Source organism: Esox lucius, chromosome 8, assembly GCF_011004845.1.
Source record: "Esox lucius isolate fEsoLuc1 chromosome 8, fEsoLuc1.pri, whole genome shotgun sequence".
NCBI lineage: Eukaryota > Metazoa > Chordata > Actinopteri > Esociformes > Esocidae > Esox > Esox lucius.
The window spans coordinates 7,029,391-7,049,702 of NC_047576.1; the positions used below are offsets into that span (position 1 = coordinate 7,029,391).

Here is a 20,312-nt window from a genome sequence, read left to right on the forward strand (position 1 = left end):
CTCGATGACCGTAGAAATATCAGTTGAACAAAACAAACGTTTCAAGATGCATAACTCTATAAAACATTTCAAATAACTCAATCAAGCTTTTATATACATTTATTAATGTTAAAAAATGAATCAAGGCACACAGTAGCAATAAAAAAGTCCATCCACCGAACTGTTTTATCTCTTCGAGCTCTTGCTGTGTTTCCGGATGATGTCGAGGAGATTCGTCTTGGTGACCATCACGTCATCATCTCCCCTTTGCTTGGCTTTCTGCTTCTCCCTCCTCTGCTGCTCATGGAGGTGGGGGGAGTTGAGAAGCTGGGGGGGCAGCTGGGAGCCCGTGGGCTTCACCCGGTTCACCACCTCCAGGAACAAGTGCTTGTTGTTGTTGTTGACAAACGTGATGGCCGTTCCACGGTGGCCCAGCCTGCCAGCTCTCCCCACCTAGAAAAACGATTGAAAAGTCATACACACATCATCTTGCACAGAAAATATCCAACCGGACACACCACTTCCTCTGGTGGACATGTACTGCTGCAGTTTGAATCTGGCCTATGGCTCTTTCAGCAAATACTGTTCACTATTTCTCGATTTAATACAGCAATGAAATCCCTTTAAGAATGTTCTCTGTGAGATGCTCCAACAACGATGCAAAAACAGTGTGTCATCAGACATTTTGTGGGTCAAAAGCACATAGAATTTTCCAACCTGATGAACATATTCATCCATGTTTCGTGGCATGTCAAAATTGACCACCAGTTTGACGTTAACCAGGTCGAGCCCCCTGCCCAGTACCCCAGTGCTGACCACCACCTCATAGTCTCCTTCAAGAAGCCCCTGAGGAGAGATCACAGAACAGGTTTATAGTTGAAATACTCTTTACTAGCTTAGGCTAGCTTTTTTTTGTCTGAACCAGACAAAGTAGCCAGGCCTATAGTGTTTTCATGTAGAAATGCCCATCTAGGATCAAGTCCACTCTGTCCATGTTACTGTATTCATTTTGCCATAGACAGCTAAATGGATTACATATCAAGTGTCTATAGCATAGTCTACTTGGTATAGATCTGGGCAAACCCTTTGAATATTTATCTGTATCGGTCGGCATACAAAATTAGCACAATCCACATTGTGCTAAAAGAAAAGGGACCATCAATCTTATAAACGCACGGTTCAAAAGCCAACATCCGTGATGCTACAGGGATGCATTAGTGCACATGGCATAGGTGACTTTCACATCTGTACAGGCACCATTAATGCTGAACAATATATAAATATTTTGGGGCAACATCCAGATGTCTTCTTCAGGGAAAGCCTTGCTAATTTCAGCAAGAAAATGCCAAATCACATACTGCACGTATTACAACAGCAAGGCTCCGTAGTAAGAGTCCTTGTGCTAAACTGTCCTGTCTGCAGTGCCAACCTGTCACCCACTGAAAACCACTGGCACATTATGAAATAAAAATATAAAGGAGACCCCGAACTGTTGAGCAGCTGCAATCCTACATCCAGCAAGAATGGGAAAACATTTCACTTTCAAAACTACAGCAATTGGTCTCTTCAGTTCCCAAACACTAGAGTATTGTTAAAAGAAGGTGATGCAACACTGGTAAACGTGCCCCTGTCCCAACTTTTTTTAAACATACTACTAGCATCAAATTCAAAATGGGTATTAATTTTTCAAAAAACAATATTTTTTATATCAATATTTGATATGTTGTCTTTTGTACCATTTTCAATTCAATATAGGGTTTCAATGATTTTCACATCATTGCATTCTGTTTTAATCTGCATTCCACGCAGCATGCCAACTTTTTTGGAGACGGGGTTGTCTTACCTTGAGGATGCGGTTGCGTTCCAGCTGAGTCTTGTCAGAGTGGATGGCCACCGCTTTGAGGTCCATGACCTTCAGAACTGCCTCACAGAGCAAGTCGGCCCCAGGTTTACAGTCTACAAACACCACAACCGGAGGCTGGTACAGCTTCCCATCCTGGGGGGGGGGGTGACAACCAGAAAAACACTCAGGTCACTTCTGTTGATTTTCTACCCTTTTTAGTATCAAACCCACATTTAGATGCATCATTCACTCATCTGCTAAGAGGAGACCGGGACAAAAAACACAAGACACCAGGCCTGGTGGTTGGATGAGTGTGGATGGAAAACAGACTGTGTGGATTAACTTTCCTTTGCACTTTTGTAACTTAACTTATCCAGAGAGACTTACATGAGCAGTAAAATTAAGTGCCTTGCGCAAGGGGACAACATTTATTTTTTTATAATTGCCAGCTCTGGAATTAGAACTAGCAACCCTTGGACCACTAATCTTTCTGCCCTCAGTCGCAGGCAAAACAAATAGATTGCAGCTATACAGTAAATGTCTTTCCTTTCCCCTCTCCCTGAGTCTATGAAATCATAGCCCTTTCCAAATCCCTCCCCTGTACGGATGGTTAAGAGTGGTTGCTCAGCTTCCTGGAGCTGGGCCATGATGTGGGGGGGGCCCACCCAGTTCCTCTGGGCAGTGGGGCAGGGCCGCAGTGACAGCAGTCTAAATATGGTCCAGTGTGAGACTAGTCGTTAGAAGCCCCAGGAATTCCCGCTCTTCAGAGTTAACAACACTCTGTGATAGGTGTCTGCGCTACATCACCACACTATCTACAGACTGAAACCAAAACTTAAAACCCCCTAATTACAATGAAATAATTAACAGGAATTATTGGCACCAGGGTTTTGTTTAGCAAAATATATAAAACAATATACATAAAACACCACTCCCAGTTTCGATTCAAATTTTCTTAATTTTTGTGCCTAATGAACATGACCCATTATGTTCTGGTGGGGACAGTTTTACACATACATTTAAAATCTCAAAGAGCTTCTTCTTCTTGGATGGCTCCTCCACCCAGAGTACGATCTGGCGGATGTTGGCGCAGGGCTGGTTCTTGTCACCGATGGTGATGCGGACCGGGTCCTGGGTTAACCTGGCTGCCAGCTGCTCTGTGCTCTTTGGGATTGTGGCAGACGTGAGAAGGGTCTGGTGCTCATCAGGGACATGCTCCAGAACCTCCAGGACCTGCTGCTGGAAGCCCATCTTCAGCATGGTGTCTGCCTTCAGCGCCAATACAAGAGTTATTGTAGCATTTTGGATGATAGTAGTTCTGTATTAATAAATACACACATGCGTGTGGTTTGAACTAACTAGAAACATTTTAAAGTTCATACAGTGGGGAGAACAAGTATTTGATTCATTGCCATTTTTGCAGGTTTTCCCACTTACAAAGCATCTAGAAGTAATTTTTATCATAGGTACTCTTCAACTGATGCCCCACGAGGTGAGATCTTGCATGGAGCCCCAGACCGAGGGAGATTGACCGTCATCTTGAACTTCTTTTTCTAATAATTGCGCCAACAGTTGTTGCCTTTTCACCAAGTTGCTTGCCTATTGTCCTGTAGCCCATCCCAGCCTTGTGCAGGTCTACAATTTTATCCCTGATGTCCTTACACAGCTCTCTGGTCTTGGCCATTGTGGAAAGGTTGGAGTCTGTTTGATTGAGTGTGTGGACAGGTGTCTTTTATACAGGTAACGAGTTCAAACAGGTGCAGTTAATACAGGTAATGAGTGGAAAACAGGAGGGCTTCTTAAATAAAGAGAGCCGGAATTCTTACTGGATAGGTAGGTGATCAAATACTTGTCAAGCAATAAAATGCAAATTAATCATACAATGTGATTTTCTCGATTTTTGTTTTAGATTCCGTCTCTAACAGTTGAATGCTTTGTAAGTAGGAAAACCTGCAAAATCGGCAGTGTATCCAATACTTGTTCTCCCCACTGTACATTACTTTCCCACCTCCTAATCGACCAAGATGAGTGAATATTGTGTTGGAATGACCTTCGTTAGAGCGACACTCTTTATTCCACTAAAAATGTTCACTTTCACGGAGGGTTGTGGTCAATGCCATGTCAATTCATGAACTGAAACACCCATTTGCAGAATGGTATGTGGAGGAAGAGGGGGTCTTTACCTCATCAACAACCACAACCCTCACTCCATCCAGCTGTACCGCCTTCTGCTTCAGGATCTCTAGAAGACGTCCTGGGGTGGCTATAATTATCTGGAGGAAAGTTAATGTAAAGTGAAATGGGTGCTGTGATGGAAATTGTGTTAAGGGAATATTATATTGGCATTTCATCATGTCCTATTCTTAATTAAGTCACACTGTAGAATAATTTGTCAAAACATTTAAAAACCACTTAAAACCAACAGGAGAAATTAATCCATGAGTCCGTTTTCTTTACTCAGCCATTACAAACTTCATATTCGAATTGTTCTTAAAGGTACTTTAGACATAAAAATAAAATAACCACGCCTTTATTACGTCCATTGATTTTTAGCTGATGGTTAAAATGAGCTGAAATTCATAATGTCTTTGAAGAAAACGTTACCCTGGATTACATTTTCATCTTGGTCCATAGACTACAGCAGTGGTTCCCAACCAGGGGTACTAGGACCCCTGGGGGTACTTGAAAACACTCATGACACCATAGACTTACTAGTGAAATTAACATGAGGGGGTACTTCAGGGGTACTGAAAGCAGTGCAAAAACATTTTGGGGGTACAGTAACTGAAAAAGATTGGGAAACACATCCAACACCACTTCTTTACCTCATTTTGAAAGTAAGTCACATCTCAAATTCAACATTGTCCAGTGCTCCAGCATAATGTAGTACAATGCTCTATGGCAGTGACCAAAGAGATGAGGCAACGCTATACCTTGTTGGTCCTCTTGAGGCGGTGGAGTTGCTGTGGCAGCGGCATGCCCCCAACCAGCAAGGCAGTCCTCATGTTGGCGACGCCCACCACCAGCTCTTTGACCTGCCTCTCGATCTGTATGGCCAGCTCTCGGGTGGGTGTCAGGACAAGGGCCGTCGGACCGCCTGGACAACCTTCCACTCGTCTCTGATGCTGGAGGAATCAAGGAAATGTGAATACGGAAATAATGTTTATTTTATGAAAAAGCTGGTAATTCTGGGACAATTACAATAATATGGCTAAAGTACAGGGTTCTTTTTCAAATTAATTATATATTTAGTTTTTTAATAAATTGTGGTACATGGTACTTGTGATGTGATCACTTGGACGAGTAGTGACAACCATGTTATCTCAAATCCTGATATTTTGACAATGTGTGGTTTTGTCAGACTAGACATTGCAGTAAATTACTCACCCAATGTCATTTTCAATGCTCCTTGCAAATTAAACAATGATTTTGCATAATGTACTTCTGCCAAGGGGTTACTGTAATTTGCGCATCAATGAATCCGGTAATATTACTGAGTTTTTACTATAGAGCAGTCTATTTGCATCTGTTTTCAAATGGCTTTAAATGTCCTTTCTCATGGGTAGCAGGATTCCAGTAGCCTATAATTTGCAATTGTAGCTAAGCCACAGTATATAAATAGGTCTAAGAGTGCAGAGGAGGATCAAATAAAATTGACCTAAATAAATAGGGAAGAGTGAGGAGGTGGGTCAAATAGACCTAACATCTCGATTTTCAACGTTTAGCTGGCTGAAATATTAACAGATATGTGCAGTGAGGCTCCAATACAGCTAATTGACCGTAGTGTTGATCTGTCCTTTTTGTTCTGAGAAACCCATGGTTTGTTCAACTTAAAATCCAACTTTGCTTATTTAAATGCTCGTTGGCCCCTTCAGAATTGATTGCTCGATATAATTGCGTTGTTATAACCGCCTCAGACTGCACTGGCGCCTGCAAAGATAACAGAGGTCAAGCCCTGACACGCTGACCCACGCGATTTCTCCTGGTCGGAAGACCACTGGGGAAAAAAGGCTACACGGCTTGGCGCGGATACTATTGGACGTGACAAAAACGTAATAAGATAAACAAAACGTTAAGCATGTCAAACCACAACACTGTATTTCACTATACCTTCAAAGCCTGCACTACCACAGGCAGCAGAAAGGCCACAGTCTTCCCCGAGCCTGTGTCAGCACTGGCAATCACGTCCCGGCCACTCAACCCGACTGGCACCATCTGCATCTGAACCGGGGTGGGCGCTTCGTACCCAGCCTTCTTCAGGTTCGCACCAATGGTCGGCGGGAGGTTGCAGTGCTCGAACTCAACAATGGGTCTGCCAACCTCCCTGCCTTCCGTGGCAATGCCCAACTCCTGCTTCACACGTCGCAACTGCTCCTCGGTCAACCCTGAGATAAACGCGTCTTCCTCGTAAGAATAGTCCAAGTCCTCAGCACTGCGGTCGCCACGGACTGCCGCGTGCTGTCCACTCGGGGAGTTCCTCTCGTCCCCTGGGTTACGGTTAAAGGCACTTCCGCCTGTGCTCATACCCATTTTAGCCAGATGACTGGCTTTGCACTCCAAGCTGCACACATCGTTGTCGGTGCTGTCGCAGATGTACTCCCCAAAACGGCCGCACATCACACAGATGGGCTCCCCTGGTTCAGGCCACCTTTGGCATTTTTTTGAGGATTTAACAGGCTCGTCATCCTTATCGCTGTCCTCCGGGTCAGACTCAGGGGACTGTTGGTACTGCGGGGCTGATTCATGGCTCCCTGTACACTGTTCTACGGTCGGACGGATCGTGTCCAGGCAGTCAACCGTGAGCAGTGTCTCAGTGTTCGTGTTTGTCTCTTCAAATGCAACAAGAGTTGTGCAGATACTATCAAGGCTAGGGGTTTGTCCTGTGCTGTCGCTGAATCCCTTCTCCTGGCCCACTGTGCACTTTTTCTTGACCACCTGACTTGTGTCGTCTGTGTGTCTCTTCACTTTCAGAGCTCTTGGCATAAACATGTTTCCAAATTAATACATGTCAATCAAAGTACCATAATCACACTGGAATGGGGCTGGCATCAGCTAACGTTAGCCAAGGCAATTACGTAGCCATACAAATACCAAGTAGATTGTCTACCTACCATGATATTTTACCGCAAATAAACGACACAATATGCTTTTAAATAAATTGTTTAAAATGCGCAGATACTTCAATAAACATCCAAAACTGTATCTTAGCTTTTTCACCGTCACTCACTCCGAAAGCTGACTCGTATTGATGATGTCAACAGTTACGTGAATGCTGCTGGGTAATGTAGTTTATTGTATAGGCCAACTCCACGCGTCAGTAGGCCCACTGAATAAGTTAGCACGTTGGATTGCTTGCCTCTTCTAATCAAATTGGCTAACAGACGAAGATGTCTGAAACAAATTGACAACGTCACGTGAATCTGCCCATCACAGCAACATTATTTTAATAAATGAATGTCGAATTTAAATAGTGAATTAATTTAATCTTACTACAAATATCTACAAAAAGGAGTGTTTTAATCGTGCTTTATATACCTGCCACTCACAATATAAGGTTTAACTATAACACAAACTAAGCAAATTAATCTATTTATGACAATTATTCCCGACTATTATAAGGGCCCTTTAAACTGAAATCGATTTTTATCTGTAAGAACTATCTAATTGTATATTTATCTCTCCAGATGTGCTTTCAATATACAAACATACAGGACAGGGTTGTATCCAAACAAATCTAACGAAACGAATGCGTGCATTTTCCACTATTTGGACTTAGTAAGGTAGCCTACGTCTTTTGTATGTAGTCCTGGGCTGGTATGCGCACGCGCAATTGTGTAGCTCTTTCAGCCTCAGTGCGGCAGGAAAACCGCAACAACCAAGGAAAACACAGATTGAATAGAGGACAAAAATAAGATATCCAAAGGCAAAATGTGAATTAACTTGGAAGGGTGGAACCAGTTTATAGTTGATGCAAAGACTTTCCAGAATGCGAATGTTTTTCGCCCTCTATTTGAACAAATCTCTCTGAGATTCATAACTAGCTAGGTTGACAGCTATTCAGCGAACCTCATTTCAACTGGTAGCAGCAGAATGGATGAAAAACATAAGGAGAGGCGCCACTTCCACGATTGCCGTTGACTCAAAGGAGTTGGACAATACCACACCGATGGCTTGCAGTCAACCCTCCACGTTTCCTTCAACGATTTATTCATTTATATAGTCATTAGAGGCTGGCATATCAAGAACAATTCGGTACATAAATTCCTTTGGTGGGATGTCATCGACAATTGCTACATAGTAACCATTGGGTTTCTGACCGCTGGAATTGACACTTCGGGTTTTTATGATGGGTGAAGTGAAAGAAACGAAAAAGACCTACATTGTTCCCGCAATAAAGTCTTTTGATAATTATGATTTTTCACGAGCAAAAATAGGCTGTAGCCTCACATGGCTAGTGGCCAAAGCATTTGGAACAGGTAGGTGGCGTTCCGTTAAAAGCATGCTTGGAACAATTTATTTGGTAATCATAATGCGTTTATTTTTCAAGCACATTTTGTTAACAGTTCAGCTATTCCCCGCAATAACATAGCACACACAACACACTACACGCACCGCACACAGTGTAAATCACATTAAAACTGGCAAACGTGCATTATTGATGTGACCTGGATGTGTGTGTAACACAGATCAATTTTACCACTTAATTTGGTATCCCCAAGAGGAGCCGTACGCTCCCAAAACCAACACGCACAATTCCCTAAGGGACCTCTGCTAATTCGAAAAATAATCAGCGCGTGATCAGTTATCATCCATTCTGGTGGCAATTGGCCATCTGTTGTGGAGGGACGCTTAAGATGGTCTCGTCAATTTCCCCTAGATTGCGGGTGTCTTCTGTTTGAGATCCGGAATATGACAGGCCCACTCCGTAGCATCCGACCTATATGGCCCAACGTGTCGAATCCTGTAGTTGTTACATTGTTAATAGCACGTTAGTCGCTGATGTCCGTGGTTATCAGTGTCCCAGTAGGAAAATTTAGCTTATATTTCATACAATAGTAGTAGGATATAGCTAACCGGGGTTAAAGGGGTCATATTGGTTTATATCTACAGTACACCTCCTGAATTGCATAAAGTAGGTCTATAACAAGAGGGGGAAATGTTGGAGGCATGTACAGGTAGCCTTTTGGTTCAACAGAAACAACAGTCATGTATTCAATGCTGGTATGTCAAACAGCACATATAACCTGCAAGAATCAAGTGAATCATCGGGCAGAGTGTTTTCCACCTCAGCTGGTCGATGTGAACTGCAGTGAGTGTCGATGATCAACGATCAACCGAATATAGACCTGAGTAGTCAGTGCTACGAGGCCCAGCTCACTGATGTGGAATGTAGCTTTAAACCAGTCAGGTTGTACTTCTGGGACTGGCTATAGACCAGGAGAAGGGCAGGATTGAAGAGACATGTTCAGTTTCGGATTCTCTACAGAAATTACAGGTGTTTGCTAGGCTGAATATGTGTACTGCAAAGGTCTGTGTGAAGCGTTTCAGTGACTCCGCCTCTAACTGTATTTCATTCACATTGTATTGATATAAGCCTGGTGATCGAGGGGACAAAAGCTGACATGTTAATGTGCTTCTGACATCATGTCTGAGTGCAGGTCTTCTCATCCTTACTGTCTTTTTACATGTAGGTCATTTCTGAACCTTTTGTTGTGGGTTATAGCCAGAGCTTTGCCTAAGGATCAGGACTGTGTGCATGCAGGCCTACTGTTGACTTAGTTTAGGGACACCGAACACAGACAGAGATAGTTTTGTCAAAGGGCTCAATGTAGTACCCTGATCACCATCAGCGCTGCTGGGCTTCTTTCTAGACTTCTTTTTTGGCCCTTGTCTCACTGTCATTATCAGTGACAACACAGCAGAGCGCAGGCCTACATACAGCAGAAAGTGTCATCAAATCTGCCACACAGCTAATTCCCAAACAAAAGATTCCAAGAATGCCTGTATTAATCTCATTAGTATTAGAATTCAGGAATACACCAAAGGAATGCATTTCGTTGTACTGTACTTATACTGTTCAATGACAGTAAAGTTGAATCTAGTCTAAAAAGCTGGCCCCAAGCAGCCGGGATTGATTTCATTTATTAGATAACTGAAAGGTCATTCAAATGTATTTATAAAGCCCTTTTTACACCAGCAGTGCTTTTACAAAACGCTGAGCCTTGTGGAAGATGCTCCAACCAAAGAAAGTGTCACACAGCTCAGTGGTCTCAGGTTTGCAAGGGTTATGGTTAGAAATCCAGTGTATTTCATCCTGTAGGATCTAAAAAGGCAAACCCAGCCTGGATAAGTACTTCTAATCTAAGCCTCTTGGTGAACCCTTATGGTTTCTTCTCCGGTGGTTTGTAATGCTTTTAGTTGACCATGAAACCTACAACGAAGAAATCCAGATGTTGCGTGAGGCATAAACACTTATAAAACCTCTAGCACTGATCCTCAACAAAACATCTGGATTTGTATTCATTTGACTAATTAAACAGATTATTTTGTTTTACTGTTTTGCTTAAGGATCAAGACAAATCAACGTATTGTATGATCATACCTTAGATTACTACGGATGCCCCACTCAAAAAACAACCGTATTCTGTATTCTGAGGGAACTGTACCTTTAAGTAATATCCCTCAACTGATCTGACCAAATTTTATACAGTTTGCTGCAGACACGCAGAAAAAAATGCCCCAGCAGTTGCTAGTAAGCAGATTATATTTTGTTGCTCTGCAATATTGGAAAATACAGTACATGATCTTCCAACCAGATGCCCTGTGTGCTTTCAATTAGGTCTGAATGAAATGGGATGAGTCCAAAAATACTGCCTCTCAGTCCCAGAGGTTAGCGACAGAGCTGGGCTCCCATTCCCAGAGAATACTGCTGGCTCACAGCTCAGAATAGGCTGCAGGCACACAGAAATGATTGAACAGAACTTGAGAATATGTGTATATATATATATATATATATATATATATATATATATATATATATATATACATACACATACAGACATACCAACATATTCATACAATTCCCTGCATTATTATTATTTTTCTTCTTTTGGCTTGGTGCTCCTTTAATTTGGATTTAAAATCAGTCACTTCAAATGAGGTTAAAGTATAGATTTGACCTTATATTTGAGGATATTTGTGTTTCACTGTTTAGTGTAATGATCCGTCGGGCTCTTATGTCAGTGGACCAAAGATATTAGGTACCCATTAACCCCACCAGACCCTGGGTATCTCCATTGGTGAAACTTTGCCAGGCCTGTGCTGCAGCAAGTTGTAGTTGTTAAGCAGGTAAAAGGCATATACAATTACATTTAAAGCTGGAGATTAACTTGGCCGGTCTAGAACTTTTTACCCCTTAAAATCTCCTGGAACTTGATGGAATCCATGTTGCCATGGGTCCTAACAAAGTTCCCCAGGCCTTTGAAAGTAAAACACAGATCCAGCACCATTCTTCACAGCACCATTCTTCACAGTGGGGATTAGGTTCTTTTCCATATGACCATTGCTATTTTTACACTCATATTTAGTCTCATCCAACCATAGGACCTGGTTCCAATCAAAGGTCTGATAACATTTAGTATATTCAAGGCGCTAACGTTTGTGGTTTGGTGATAGCAGAGGCTTTCTTCTGGCAACCCTTACTAATAACTTGTTGGCATGGAGGTGGTGACAAATCATAGTTTGGGAAATTGTAATACACAAATACACAGGTCTTTCCAGACAGACTGTTTTACATTAACTTATTTAATAGTCAAGATTGGTATTTTCAGGTTTGTAGCAACTTTTCTTTTATAGACTGGCTGATTTGTGAACGTCAACAACCTTTTTTCATTGTATTTGTATTCTCTGGAATTTCCCATGTTAATGGATTACTAAGGGAGTTTATCCAGTGTGTCACCTCATTTGTATACCCAAGTGACAAGATGTCATGGATGACCACTTAAGAGTTCCCAAAGATTTAAATGGTACGATTCATATGATTTTTGATGTGGTTGAACATGGTTAACAGGACAATGATCCTGCTTTTGGAATGGTTGAGTCAAAGCCCAGATCGCAATCCCATTGAAATGCACTGTGGGGTGTAAAGTAAGCCGTGCATGCCAGAAAGCCTTTGAAAACCACACAGTTGAAGCAGTGCTGTAAAGAAGAGTGGACAAAAAATACTCCTAGTCGAAAGACAGTTACAGAAAATGGCGATATTAAGTTATTTCAGGCAAAGGGGGCAACACTAGCTATTGATGCTAGGGGTGTACTTATTTTTTCCATGTATTGAAATTTATTGACAAATAAAGAATCGCAAAGTATAATCTTTCATGGTCATTTGGTTACATTGAGTTATCGTTGTCTGTCAGTAGAGGTGGAGTGGAGATTACGTATTCAGGAATGTGAGGGGGTGTGAAGACCAGGTGGACGAAGGCCTCAGCCGCAGGGGCTTTACCTGGGTGTGTGATGCTTGTCCAGGGATGAGCGTGTGTCCATGTGAGGGTGTTTTGCAAAGATGGCTGAAACAGTAGCCCAGTGCTCGGAGTGTCTGACCTGTGACCGGAATGGTTATTACCGACTGAGTGAAAAATATGTTCTGTTCCTGAGCAAGGCAGTTAACCCTGACTGCTCCCAGGCGTTCGCTGGAAATAATGATGTGTTCTTAGTCTAAATTACATAATAAAAGAACAGTTATAATCATCTGTCTTTCTCTATGTCTCTTTACACACACGCACACACACGAGGGAAGGTCTGTGAGAGACAGACAGATATGGAGAGTACATGAATTGATCAGGTTCCAAACTTACTGTAGTTTCCATGGTAACACACTGCAACCCATATTGCATATTGTGTATTGCATAGCAGGGATCCCGGCCATAGATCTAAAGGGTTCTATATCTGGGATCCCACCCATAGATCTAAAGGGTTCTATATCTGGCATCCTGCCCATAGATCTGAAGGGTTCTGTATCTGGGATCCCGCCCATAGATCTAAAGGGTTTTATATCTGGGATCCCACCCATAGATCTGAAGGGTTCTGTATCTGGGATCCCGCCCATAGATCTAAAGGGTTTTATATCTGGGATCCCACCCATAGATCTGAAGGGTTCTATATCTGGCATCCTGCCCATAGATCTGAAGGGTTCTGTATCTGGGATCCCGCCCATAGATCTGAAGGGTTCTGTATCTGGGATCCCGCCCATAGATCTGAAGGGTTCTATATCTGGGATCCCACCCATGTTCTTTGATGGAGGTAGAATGCACGACCACAATTGCCAGCATCCCTGGGGTGAAATTTCTACCCTCTGAAATAACTGCTTTTAATTTGATCAGATGTTCTAGATTAACTAGTAATACATATATTCTCATCATCTGTCAAGCATGTGATTGAGCAAGATTTTGAGTTATTATGAGCGGTTAGATTTAGGATTGAAAGAGACCTTCTGCTTTGTGCCTGCATGATCTGAAACTGCATGCTCTGAAGCTCTCTTTCTCGGTCTTATTGTCTTTCTCACTTTCCTTGTTTTTTCTTCTTTTTAAAAATAAATAAATGTAGCGTTAATGAGTAAGTTTGAAGTGATAATGAACTGAAAATGTCTTGTTCCATAAACAGTATGTTTGTGTGTGTGGGTTTATATCTGTACATACGTGCATAGATCATTCAAAAGGGAGTGTTCTCCCTCTCCCTGCCTTCCTCTGTCATACAGACGGTGTCCCAGCTGACCTGAAGGAGCCCTTCTACACTGACCAGTATGACCAGGAGCACCTGAAGCCCCCCGTGGCCAACCTGCTGCTGTCCGCTGACCTCTACTGCCGGGCGGGGAGCCTCATCCTGAAGGGCGACGCGGCCAAGCCCCTGGTGGGCCACCATGCCATCATCCAGGGCCTGGCCCAGAAGGGCCTCTACGTCACGGATCAGGAGAGGCTGGTCACAGAGAGGGACCTCCGTAGCAGGCCCCTACAGATGGTGAGAGGGATGGAGCGGGAGGGTGATCCGACGTGGCCTCTTTGTGTTTGATTTTACACTTCTTTTTCTCTCTCCGTTCACTTTGTTGGTCTCTGTCTCTCTTTCTCTTTGTGTCTGTCTACCTTCATCTCTGCTACTCCCCTGTTGCTTTCAAACATATTTCCCTCTCTCTCATCTTTGTTTTTTCCGCTACAGCCGAGGCCTTTCTCGTGTTGAAACTTTTAAGTCTCAGTCTGCAGGGTTTGACAGACAGGTTCCCAGTGTTAATGGGATCTCTTGTGATTAATGGGGGTGTCAGTCTCTTCTGCTTTCATCGACTTCCTGTTGACATGTTCGTGTACCAAAGGAGAGGCAGGGAGTGGAATGTTTGTTACAGAGAGTGGGGAACCCAGGCTAACAGCCATCCTTGTAAGTATCAGGATCTTAATGTTGTTACCCCCGCCCTAATTTGTATGATATCCCACCCATGCTGTTAAAGTAGGGGGACTCACCAGAGTCTCTGTGGGACTGGAACTCGGAATGTTGTAGTCTTAATTCTATTGACTATGCATTTTTTGTAGTCCGATGAATTTGACAATTTTCTAGCTTTGACCTCCTGCTTGTGATGTGTTTTTAAAAGATTGTCAGAAGCAGTGCCACTTTTCTTTTTTATTGATGTTCAATTACTGAGCTTTGTTTTTGGCCCTCTTTTCCAAAATTTGTCATTTTTAAGTTGACAACATGGTTGACATTCCATGGATAATTTAGCAAATTGCCTTGACGTTTTAGGAATTATTCTAGTCTCGTAATGCAAGTCTGTAGTATTGGACTGTAGTACTGGTGGACTGTAGTTCTGGTGGTCTGTAGTACTGCTAATCTGTAGAATTGGACTGTAGTACTGGTGGTCTGTAGAACTGCTAATCTGTAGTACTGGACTGTAGTGCTTGTGGTCTGTAGTATGTTACATGCTGTTGTTTTGCTTTATGGCTAAACATTTCTCTTAGTGGTCTTCCCATCCTCAGACTCAAGTCTTTCTGACGTCTCTCCATCAGTTTATGTTGTGTGGTAGGAAGGCCACATTGACACAGTGCTCTGCCTGTGTTCCACCTATGGGACAGTATTAAACACACATGGCGTGAGCAGACACACACACTGTTGACCTGAACGGGGGCTTTTTCGAATGTGTGGCTGTGTGAGGAGCATAACACCTGTCTGAGCTCTCTATGTGTGAAAGTATGCCAAACTTGAAGAACACGCAGAGTCTCTAGCTCAACCGTTGTAGAGGTCTGTTCTCTGCTAGTTCCCCTGACATAGCCAGGAAGGAGGAGGCTCTCCTCATGTTCTCTTTCGTACGTGATTAGCACAGTAAAGGAGTCGGGCTCCCTGTCCTGTCAAAGACATTGGAATTTCAACCTGCGCAGTCATTGATTACATTTCGGGGTTAATTGCTTCAAGACAGCTTTCTGTTAGAAGTGTGTGTCGTCTAGCAGCGTGAAGTTGCAGCTGTTGTTCTATCCAAAGGGGAAATGTTGGGTTACAAAATGTCTATTTTCAGCTGGATCCGCAAACAGCAGCTCTCTCTCTGTCCCTGTCAGTCTATTCATTTCCAGCATTCTGCGATGGACTTAAAACACTTGCTTCAAATCACTGCTGCATTCCACCCACACTCCTAGATACAGAGGTTCATGCTGTATGCTTCTAGAGGACACTCACATACATACTTTCATCTCACACACACAGTTTCCCTACACACAAGTCTGGGCTGAACGTGGCATGTTGCTGCCATGACATGTCCTGTACACATCATATGGAATTGATTACTGATCATCTGTGATCAACCTGAACAGCTCAAGCTGCTCTCAACAGCTCTCTCCCTTTGTATGACGTCTCTCCCTTTGTATACGACGTCTCTCCCTTTGTATGACGTCTCTCCCTTTGTATGCGACGTCTCTCCCTTTGTATGACGTCTCTCCCTTTGTATACGACGTCTCTCCCTTTGTATGACGTCTCTCCCTTTGTATACGACGTCTCTCCCTTTGTATACGACGTCTCTCCCTTTGTATACGACGTCTCTCCCTTTGTATGACGTCTCTCCCTTTGTATGACGTCTCTCCCTTTGTATACGACGTCTCTCCCTTTGTATACGACGTCTCTCCCTTTGTATGACGTCTCTCCCTTTGTATACGACGTCTCTCCCTTTGTATACGACGTCTCTCCCTTTGTATACAACGTCTCTCCCTTTGTATGACGTCTCTCCCTTTGTATGACGTCTCTCCCTTTGTATGACGTCTCTCCCTTTGTATACGACGTCTCTCCCTTTGTATACGTCTCTCCCTTTGTATACATCTCTCCCTTTGTATACGACGTCTCTCCCTTTGTATGACGTCTCTCCCTTTGTATGCGACGTCTCTCCCTTTGTATACGTCTCTCCCTTTGTATACGACGTCTCTCCCTTTGTATACGTCTCTCCCTTTGTATACGTCTCTCCCTTTGTATGCGACGTCTCTCCCTTTGTATATGATATCTCTTCATGAATATGATTATCATTATGTATACAGTATATTTCCATAGAAATATTATATTTTTCTACATGAATACAATATCTCTATATGAATACGGTTCCTATGTATATGATATCTGTCTATGTGACCATGACATATCTATGTATACGATATCTATGTATGAATACAATAACTATGTATATGATATCTCTATGTGAATAGGATATCTCTACACGAGTATATCTCGTTATGAATATTATATCTCTCTCTGTTTATGAATTGTGTGCATGCATTCAAAATCTCTGTGTTTACAATATCTCACTGTGTGAATACAATATTTATATAGCTATACAAAATATTTCTACAGGAATACGATATTCACATACAATTTCTCTCTATATGAATATAACATCACAGATAATATGTGGGCAAGCGGGCACTGATAAGTTGAGTCTGAGAGGTCTATCAGGTCAACAATACAATCATGGGTTTCTTACTTATTTACATAAAACTGAGAATAGGGTGTCCATTTAAGGACATCCTCAATCCCAATGCGGTGCCCGTACAGCAGGGCTGCCCAACCCTGATCCTGGAGATCTACTGTCCTGTAGGTTCTCTCCGACTCTGATTTAACACACCTGATTCTAATTACTAGCTGGATGAAAAACTAAATTGGGTTAGTCACAAATGGGCTTGAAGAGAAAACCTACAGGACATCAGATCTCCAGGAACTTGGTAGGGAAGCCCTGCCCTACAGCAAGATAAACAAAATAGGGTCAAGGGTCAGGGGTGGTTTGAAAGAAGCTGCTTCTTTTGAATGGTCAATCAGCAGACACCAGGCCACGTTGAAACAGAGTTAACACTAGTATAGACTGGTTCACTGATGGACAATTCTAACCAGGAGTGGACAGAAGCTCTACTGGCGTGTGACGTGCCTGAGTTAAGGATCTTACCTTTTCCCTGCTCTGTTCTTGGTCTGATGTGTGTGTCTCTCCTGTTTTGGTCTGACTGATGTGGGAAGAAATTACTGGAGACTTTTGAGAAGATTTTACCAATTTGGAAGACTCTAGAAGTGAAAACATTGCCTTCGCCGAACAAACCACGACTTCTAAATCTCAAAGCAGGTGACGTCGCTTGCGCAATGCATGCGACAAGGCCACGGATACAGCTAGCTGGCACTGCCGTATCGTCTGCAAACTATTCACGGGTGACTGTGAAGTAACTCTGGAAAGTGTCTTAATAATGAACACAGACGGTGTGTGTTAGAAACGGTGAATAGCTCCAGTAGGGGGTAGCGTAGGGTAATGGACCAAGCGGGTCATTTGGGTGTGTTTGGCTTCTAGCATAGACCGGGTCATCGTGCTGGGGCATACGTCCTGTCTGTGTTGCGTGAGTCAGTGTTCATGTGACACGTGACTGTAATTACCTGAAGTTTTTACCTGAAGTCACTCCCCTGGCTGGTGTGTCCAGGCCAGATGGTTGGCGCGTGGACCCGTTGATCTGCATTCGGAATGCCATTATTTGCAGGAGTGTGTGTGTCAGAGTCTGGGTGCGAGCTGTTTGTGTGTGTGTGCGTGCGTGTGTGTGTGAGAGAGTGCGTTCCTTTCCCCCGTCTAGCACAGGATTAATTTCCCCCTTCAACAACAGTTGTAGTGCTCATCGTGAAGATGTGTGTTGCGATAACAAGCCTCTCCGAGTCATTGCATATCTGGATTATGTTTGAATTTTTAATGATGGAGTTGTAAATAGGTCATCACTCTTGCCGGTTCGCTCTGGCGTATAGAACCCTGTCACCTCGATCACCATGGATACTGTTCTGACTACTGTGAGAATTCAGGGTGCAGCCATGAATTGCTTATCTGCTGCCTTTGCTGTGCTTTAAGGGGCTTCTGCTAGTACCTTACAGGCAATGGCGAGGTGTGGCAGGGCTGGTCACCGAGAGGTCGCTGGTTTGAATCCCATACGGATAAGATAAAATGATATGGTGTTGTGCCCTTGAGCAAGGCACTTAAGCCTTAATTGCTCCCGGAGGTTGCATTGGATAAGAGTGTCTGCTAAAGGCTGGAAATGTGTACAGGGGTTAGATTCAATAAACCGGGTGCATTTCACCACATTATCTAGTGTAGGGCAAGTGACAAACACATCCTCAACCTGGAATGTTCCTGGTCTTCAGCATCAGGATTACGGGAGGTGGTGTCAGCCGAAACCGGACCGGTGTCGCATGAATCACTGCATCCCTGTACTGAATAGGTCCGCCACAAGACCAAGTGTGCTTTCGTTTCCACGTGTTAGTTGACAGTGGAAACACTGTCTGTTACACGAGTCTTCAGTGTTGCATGTTTTCCGGGGGCAGGTCTTCTTTAGTTCCATTATTCCCTGTGTGCGGGAGGATCACTCTGATTTGATGTTTACGGGCGGGGTTTATTATATCCCTGCTGACTATTCATTGGCGCTATGAATATGGATCGTAGTGAATCAAGTGGGAGGCTGAGAAGGAACAGGTTCGTGACGGGTGATAACGTGCTGGGGCTTTGTGACGCATGTGTGTCCATAAGAAGGAGAGTTGGACGAGAAAGAGAACAGGGTGTGTGAAAGAGGAGTCCAGCTTCACTCCCCCATCTCTCTCTCTCTCTCTCTCTCTTTCTTTCTTTCTTTCTTTCTATTTCCTGCACCCAGTCGTTATCACTGTGAGACTCTCCCAACTCGTTTCTATTGTGCAGCCCTGTGTTGCCATGGTTGTGTTGTGGGCAGACGATGTGTGTGTGAAGGAGTAGGGATGGGAGTAAGGAGGGGAGTAGGGAGGGGAGTAGGGATGAGAGTAGGTAGGGGAGTAGGGATGGGAGTAGGGATGAGAGTAGGGAGGGGAGTAGGGAAGGGAGTAGGGAGGGGAGTAGGGATGGGAGTAGGTAGGGGCGTAGGGATGGGAGTAGGGAGGGGAGTAGGGATGAGAGTAGGGATGAGAGTAGGGATGAGAGTGGGGGGGAGTAGGGAGGGGAGTAGGGATGAGAGTAGGGAGGGGAGTAAGGATGAGAGTAGGGAGGGGAGTAGGGATGAGAGTAGGGAGGGGAGTAGGGATGAGAGTAGGGAGGGGAGTAAGGATGAGAGTAGGGAGGGGAGTAGGGAGGGGAGTAGGGATGAGAGTAGGGAGGGGAGTAGGGAGGGGAGTAGGGATGAGAGTAGGGAGGGGAGTTAGGATGAGAGTAGGGAGGGGAGTAGGGATGAGAGTAGGGAGGGTAGTAGGGATGAGAGTAGGGAGGGGAGTAGGGAGGGGAGTAGGGATGAGAGTAGGGAGGGGAGTAAGGATGAGAGTAGGGAGGGGAGTAGGGAGGGGAGTAAGGATGAGAGTAGGGAGGGGAGTAGGGAGGGGAGTAGGGATGGGAGTAAGGATGAGAGTAGGGAGGGGAGTAGGGATGGGAGTAAGGATGAGAGTAGGGAGGGGAGTAAGGATGAGAGTAGGGAGGGGAGTAGGGATGGGAGTAAGGATGAGAGTAGGGATGAGAGTAGGGAGGGTAGTAGGGATGAGAGTAGGGAGGGGAGTAGGGAGGGGAGTAGGGATGAGAGTGAAGAACGAATCAACATAAGCACTAAAGCAGGAGCAGGTTGAGGCTTTCAAAACCCTGTGGCCTGTTAAGGATTGATTGAGTGTGTCTCAGTAGTGTTCTGTGGCTTCCTCCTCAAATCCTGTCCTTTCCCTGCACTGATGCAAAAAATTTGAAGTGGCTAAAAGCAAAAGGTGTGAGCAGCAAAGCCTGCTCTGAGGTTCTTCATCATTGTCCCCATTGAGAAGCTGCAGATGGGTCTTCCATGACAGAGAGCTATTCTGAAACATCCCTGTGAGGACCAGTGAAAAATATTAAGGTCAAGGATGAACCTGCAGTTCTTTATGGCCCGGCACTGATGGACGCTCGGGCGGTGGTCAGTGTTGCCGTTTATCACAGATCCTGGATCAGCTTTTCAACCCTGTCTCTTAGTCTTAACCATCAGTGGCAAGACTGCTTATG

The 20,312-nt window shown here is 44.0% G+C and overlaps 2 protein-coding genes across 9 annotated transcripts in view; one reads left to right on the forward strand and one right to left on the reverse strand.

Annotated features, from left to right (window-relative positions):
* Positions 1-81: 81 nt before the first annotated feature.
* Positions 82-7,093, reverse strand: ddx59 (DEAD (Asp-Glu-Ala-Asp) box polypeptide 59). Its single transcript, XM_010895987.3, has 7 exons — positions 5,933-7,093; positions 4,756-4,947; positions 4,006-4,095; positions 2,840-3,091; positions 1,823-1,975; positions 697-825; positions 82-432 (listed from the first exon to the last, which is right to left on the reverse strand). Exons 1-7 carry the CDS (start codon positions 6,809-6,811, stop codon positions 166-168), a joined length of 1,962 nt encoding a protein of 653 aa, XP_010894289.2. The 5' UTR covers positions 6,812-7,093; the 3' UTR covers positions 82-165.
* A 577-nt stretch (positions 7,094-7,670) lies between these two features.
* The window catches only part of camsap2a (calmodulin regulated spectrin-associated protein family, member 2a), a 46,922-nt gene continuing 34,280 nt past the window's right edge, over positions 7,671-20,312 (forward strand). For all 8 annotated transcript variants that reach the window (XM_034293857.1, XM_034293860.1, XM_034293858.1 and 5 more), the window contains exons 1-2: positions 7,671-8,298; positions 13,572-13,831. In XM_034293857.1, coding sequence (XP_034149748.1) covers positions 8,166-8,298; positions 13,572-13,831 — 393 coding nt within the window. In that variant the 5' untranslated portion in view covers positions 7,671-8,165. The remainder of the gene's footprint in view (positions 8,299-13,571; positions 13,832-20,312) is intronic.

Excerpts from the sequence above, each read along its gene's own strand:
- ddx59 (XM_010895987.3), bottom strand. The coding sequence starts at position 6,811 with ATGTTTATGCCAAGAGCTCTGAAAGTGAAGAGACACACAGACGACACA. Across the intron at positions 3,092-4,005 it reads GGGTTGTGGTTGTTGATGAG|GCAGACACCATGCTGAAGAT; the intron begins GTAAAGACCCCC and ends TTGGCGCTGAAG. Across the intron at positions 1,976-2,839 it reads AGCTCTTTGAGATTTTAAAT|GATGGGAAGCTGTACCAGCC; the intron begins GTATGTGTAAAA and ends CCCCCCCCCCAG.